At 37.7% G+C, this 6,145-nt stretch overlaps 1 protein-coding gene across 1 annotated transcript; it reads right to left on the reverse strand.

Annotated features, from left to right (window-relative positions):
- Positions 1–564: 564 nt before the first annotated feature.
- On the reverse strand, positions 565–1,486 carry LOC104523584 (5-hydroxytryptamine receptor 7). The gene has a single exon (XM_029084553.1). The coding sequence runs from the start codon at positions 1,416–1,418 to the stop codon at positions 723–725; it is 696 nt and encodes a 231-aa protein (XP_028940386.1). The 5' UTR covers positions 1,419–1,486; the 3' UTR covers positions 565–722.
- Between the last annotated feature and the right edge of the window lie 4,659 nt (positions 1,487–6,145).

Raw genomic sequence — 6,145 nt, forward strand, 5'->3', positions numbered from 1 at the left:
ACTGTAATCAGATATATTTGTTACGTTAGCAATACAGGGTGAGACCTTTAATGTTGGTTCATGTGACTTTACGCAAACTCTTATATTCACATTGGAGTTGTAACATATTCTTTCAGTGCCATAGTTGCTGTGCAAAGGCAACATTAAATTTCACAAACTAGTTTCTTTCCAGTCAATCCAGTAAATTAATGTTTAATGGACATATGCTTTTTATAATAAAGAGTATTTTTAAGCAGTGTAAGTTCTCTGATTCAGCTTATTCTTAAATGGTTTATTTTTATAACAACAAAGTGGGAAGTAATGAATTATACTGAGCTTTCACCATTCTGAGGTCTTTATTACAATAAAAAATCTCTAGGATACAAGATGCATCCAACATTCAGACCTACTAAAAGTTGTTTGGGGCCAAGGGCCAAACAAATGGGTTAGGCCAACTTTGCTCTTTCCTCACTAGGAACTCAAACATCCTGCACTACCTTTTATCCCCCACCCTCCCTTCTGGTATTCCTCTTATGCCCAAATTCATTAGATGCTGCTCCTGTTTCTCCAGGCTCGCTTGGACTGGTGGGCTGTACAGGAATTAACCTTGCTACCTTCCAGTTTCTTGATGACTGTGTTCAGTCAGTAAACAGTGTTTCTTCCCATAACTCTCGTTTCAGATCTGCAGGGAAAAAGCTAATGTGATAAAACAATAAATTAATCATAGTAAAGAATGAGTGACCTTACAGAACAAATTCTGGCTTTTCTGCAAGCTTCAGAGCCTCATGCATCCCTGCAGCTGATAGTTTCCGGTTAATATTCCTATATCTGCATTGCAGTAGGTTGCGGTAAGTTGTCCTCAGGTCCCGATTGAAGAAGGCATATATAAAAGGGTTAATGAGAGAGTTCGCATAACCCAACCACAGAAATGTTCTCTCAACCCACAGTGGGATACAGCTGCACACTGTACCACAGATGAAGGGTCTGGCAGTAGAGAGGAGGAAGAAGGGCAGCCAGCAGACAGTGAAAGCCCCAACAATAATCCCAAGCGTAGTGGCAGCTTTCTGTTCTCTTTTAAAGATGGAAATGTTTTTCTTGTCGTGCTTTAGGAGTCGTGAAAAATTAGTACATTCTTCAGATTCCTTGTGCAGTTTTCCAACTCCATTCATCGAAATCCCTTCTGTTTCTTCCAGACGGGGAAAACCAGCAACCTTGTGTTTAGCAGCACTCCTCTTAGCAGCTTTGTAAATCTGATAGTACATGAAAAGCATCACTGACATTGGAATATAAAATGCAACTGCTGTGGAGTAAATGGTATAGCCAAAGTCTTGACTGATCAAACAAACCTTTTCATCATTTACATTTTGGGCCCAACCAAAGAGCGGGGGTATAGTGATGGAGGCAGATAAGAGCCATACACACAGGATCATTTTGGCCATACACTTCCCATTCTGCCTTACAGGATACGTAAGAGGTCTCGTTATTCCCAGGTACCTAGAACGATAATGCAGAGTTAGCGCATTGGTTAACTCCTAAAAGTTATTTCACATAGTCTGCCCTAAAATAAAACATCTTTTTTAAGGTTTCCATTTTACATTTTCCAATCCTCTCTTAGCACATAGTTCAATCCTGTAAAGATTTGTCTTTCACTTGAAAATTTATAGTGCTGTTATTCTGTATAACAGGTCTTTTATTCTAGAATCTTCTAGAAATCTCCCATTGGCCACAAAGGACTGTGATCTTAATTAATTTGTGCAATCTTTGTACAGATATTAATTTTTTTGTTGTTGTTATTAAAGAAATTCTGAAACATGAATTTTATTTGGCTAACTTATGAAATCTTGGAGTATAGATGAATGCTCACTCTACAAAGCCTGCCACTTTTTGTATTGAGTGCATAGTTAAGTTAAAACAAGCGTGCATTAATCTTCACCCTTCTTAAGTATTCAACAGTTATGAAGGTCCCTGCCAACAAACTGAGATGATGAGTTGTCTTTCTTACCTTTGTGTTTCAGATGGGAACAACAAACTGCAAACTTACACCAAGAGTAGATAAAAGAATTACTGTAGTATTGAAATAATCATCATTTAAGTAGAAAGAAATGACATTTATTCAACATTATAACTTTTAATGAACAAAATAAAAATGTATCACAGTAGTATGTCAGTTCAAGAAGACCTGGGGAAAAAACAGTTTTACCAGAAGCTAAGTTTAAGGTGTCGAATTGTAAACAGACACGAAAAATGTCTGCAATATGTCAAGTTTATGTCAAAAAAATTAAGTGTGTTGACAACTTTTGTGTTTCCTAAGATGTGACAGCTTAAACTATGTATTTTTTTCTAATTAAAAAATATATCATTACTGCCCTATATAGCTGGACAAGTAATATCCTAAATTTGTGTTTACTCTCAACTACAGAAGATTTTTTTATTTCCTCTCTAACTACAGGAAGTTTCTTTTAGATAGAATTGGATACTTTTTGTTTTACCCCTTAACATTTTAACTTTGAAATCTGGTTTCTGCTCAACAGGAACCTACCTATGAGTTACCATTACAGTTCTCAAATTGTTCTTTTTTTTTTTTCATTCGCCCCAAAAAAAGTTTTGAGAAAAATCAGTGCGATTCACTTTGCTACTGATAAAAGAAAGGGTTTCAAATAAGGTTTTAGAACAACATTTTGGTTTCAAGAGGTGCCAGTGTTTAGTTACACAGTGAAGGTTTTAGAGGGTTACAAACAAGAAATATAGTAACGTGATTAGAAATCTTTTTTAGAGCATTTTTTTCTCTCTCTATTCACCTACCAAATCAAATATGAGTATTTGCCTCTCTCTGCAGAATGCTGCATTGTTGATTTTACTGCAATGCAGTAAATTATGGCTAGTGCTGCTGCTTTACACAAGCACCCAGGTATGCTACAGTTTTGGAAAGGTAAAGAAGCATCATTTTATGATCTGCTCTGATGAGTAACAATCTCTCTCAACATAGTCATTGATTTGATATTACTGCTATGACAAGTGTTACACAAAGGACAGGACTGGTTTATTGTGCCCTATTCTTGACAGCAGGCAAAAGTAAATTACAGCAGGCCAGTCTTGTGCCAATGAAGCTGTGCCTGGTGGGGCCATGAGCTAAGAACAGCTATTAAAATTGGCTAGGATCGGAGCAGTGTGATACATGGACCATGCAACTAAAAAAGATTGTTTCTTGTACACCTCAGCATCAGCATTAGGATATAGTCACCACCTCAGCTCCAGCAGCCATGGGTATACTGTAGAGTCCATGGAGATTTCTGGTTTACAGCATCAAGGCCAAAACTAACTGCGCTCCCAAGGAACTTGGAGTTTTCTGAGGTGCGCCCAGATGAAGAAGAGCAGGGTTAATGCAGTGCAGTTCCAGAGTTTAACTACCTAAGGGATGTAGCTGCAGCTAAAGGTAAGCTATTAGCTGCAGCTCTTCTGGGACAAGAGTGGCACACCCTTAAAATTTGTCTGAGAATAGCAGGATATCGCTACCAAAGAGTTAAACACACCTTTTGTGCAGAAAGCTAATTTGTCACTTACAATGTGCTGTTTTAAAAAATTCTTTTAAAAGTTAGTCCACCTTCTAGAAGTATGTATTTTTGTAGCTATTACCCAATTGGTCATTAAAAAACCCACACTTCTGAGGTGAGCTCTATTATGTAGCTAAAAAAGTTAAAACTGGATTTCTGTAAAAATCAGATATGTGGGCTGCACACTCTGAATGCACTCATGCATCAGAATATAACAAAAAGAATACATGAAAGCAGAAGTATACTGAAAAGAATTAAAATTCATTAGTTTTGCCCTGGCACCACTTTTTTGGAAGCTATATGAGCTTGAGAAATTCTATTTGAAATTAAAATACATTAATTAACATAAAAATACACTAGCATCCTTTCTGCCTTATCTATTTAGTTAATTGTAGTATGATAGGGAAAAGAAGTCAGCAGGCATAAATGAAGGCACTTTATCTTTTTATCTCTATATATGAAATCCATTACCCTTGAAAACTTATTTACAACTTCAAAATAATGTAAATAACTACTGCTGTCTAATACACAAGAGAGTGTCCAAGACTTAACAGATTCATGAACTTCAGAAGTATTGTGTCAAATTCATTGCAAAAATATGCCTGTAATGCTTAATCTTTAATTAATATCTTTCTCAAAAAAATTACTGAAGGTAAATCAGCTGAACTTATCATTCAAAAACTTGGAACACCTTGAGGCCTTAATGCTGGGAAAGAATGAAGTCAAATTTCTTAAAAAGCCCATTTCATGGATCTTGGCTCTCCCCTACAAGAAAGAAGTGTCTCAGATTTGTTATTCTGAAATTTGTTTCTTTTATGTGCCACAGATGTTCATTTTCATCTTGGTGGGGAAGAAATCATGCTTCCATTCCTAGCTGTAAAAGAAGAGCAATGCTAGTTCCTATTCCTCCTCTGAGTTTCTTGACTGTATGGTTCTGCCAGACAGGGCAGCCACCCATATTACACCCAGCAGAGTAAGGACTATATGCAGGTTAGTCCCCAAAAACACAGTATTGCAGACACACGGCCCTTATCTCTTATGAACTGGTCATGGTGTTTCCCGCTCGGCCTAATGCTGTATGCAGAACACCGAAGTGTGGGACGCTACAGCAAACAGCTCTCAGGCAACTCTATGAAAAGCAAGATGTGTGCTCCAGTTATGGTCCTGCTGCCATCCCAAGAAGAAAGGCTGCTGGGTGAGCGAAGTAAAATGAGTAGGGAGAATCTGGCACTAGTATTGAGTGGATACAATAAAAAATGATGGGAACTTTTTTTGTGCTGCATCATTGAAATCTGGAAAACAGCCTCTTGCTCGAAGAGCTCAAAGTAAGAGCAGACAATATAGACCAAACAGAAGGCAAATGGTGAGGGACAGAGTAAATTTATTTTTAAACGAATGTGTGTAAACACAAGAGCATGTCCCCATTCTGGGTTGGTTTCTTATGATTTCTTCAGTGTTTCCCTGTTGGAGGATCAGAAAGCAACTCCTGTGCTGCAGTCCCATCCAAGTTTGAGGTGCACGCAGGGCGCCCAGCTCTAGCGAGCAAATATCCCTTGCCATCATCTTTCTGGAGCTCTCTTAAATGTAGGTGAGGGGTAAAGAGCTCCCTCCTTCATGGGATGCTATCATCAACTGTTCTGAATGATCACTTTTTGCCACACATTCACTCACAAAACACCAACAATGGAAAAGGTAAATTAATAAGTCCTTTTTCCCCCCCTTAATAAAAATCTGGCTCCCTGTGGTCCAGTACCTCTAAATTGTTACAATTTAATGACATGCAATTATTATAGACAATTTAATGTAAAACAGTTATAACTGTGTAGGACTGTTTCTGAGAGCAGTCCATTTGTGTGGGGTTTTTTCATTCTGGCTTTCTTGATACTGATGCATTACAATGACCACACAGAATAGTTTTTATCCTACAGGGCTAAAACTCTCCATTGTCACTCGAACTATGTATCACAAAGGCATTTCTTATTATAGTGTGCTCAATATATTAAATGTTACAGCAAGTGTTAGGATGGAAAGTGTTATATGGAAAGTGGAATGGTATATGGCAGAGGGAACAGGCATCCACAGACCCTGGGGTCTGTTTCTGGCACATCGTTTTATCTCTCTGTGACTCTTTATATTCCCTCTTCCCATTTATGTTTGTCTTAGCTATGTGCTTGTTGTGATGGCTGTCACACCTTACTGCTTGTGCAGTGGTTATCAAACTGGAAACTGGCCCACCACTGCGTCCCACTAGATGTTACTATATTTGAAAATCTGAAAGGTTTGATACGGTTTCTTTTCTTGTAAATATACTGTCATGGTTTTTAAGGAAACTAAAAAGTTTTGGTGAAACTATCATATATATTCATTTCATTCTCTAATCTAGGAAATTCTGAAAAGTAATTTGCTTTATTTGCACCCCTGTGGAGTGAGTTCATATAGCCTTTTTCTAGAAGAACTTTTCAGGAATATCTTTCTCATCACCTTCACATGAGTAACTCTCCATTTGTGGCTGAACTGATTAATAATTCTATAGCTTTAGAAGAAGATACAAATTTTTCCTCCAAGAAGAAAAAAAGCAGCAGTGCCAGGCATGGTAGCATTTTAGGTTAACCAGG

This window comes from Antrostomus carolinensis, unplaced genomic scaffold, assembly GCF_000700745.2.
Source record: "Antrostomus carolinensis isolate BGI_N321 unplaced genomic scaffold, ASM70074v2 scaffold4014, whole genome shotgun sequence".
Lineage (NCBI taxonomy): Eukaryota > Metazoa > Chordata > Aves > Caprimulgiformes > Caprimulgidae > Antrostomus > Antrostomus carolinensis.

Bases quoted from the DNA above. Each gene is read 5' to 3' on its own strand.
- LOC104523584 (XM_029084553.1), bottom strand. From the start codon at position 1,418: ATGGCCAAAATGATCCTGTGTGTATGGCTCTTATCTGCCTCCATCACT.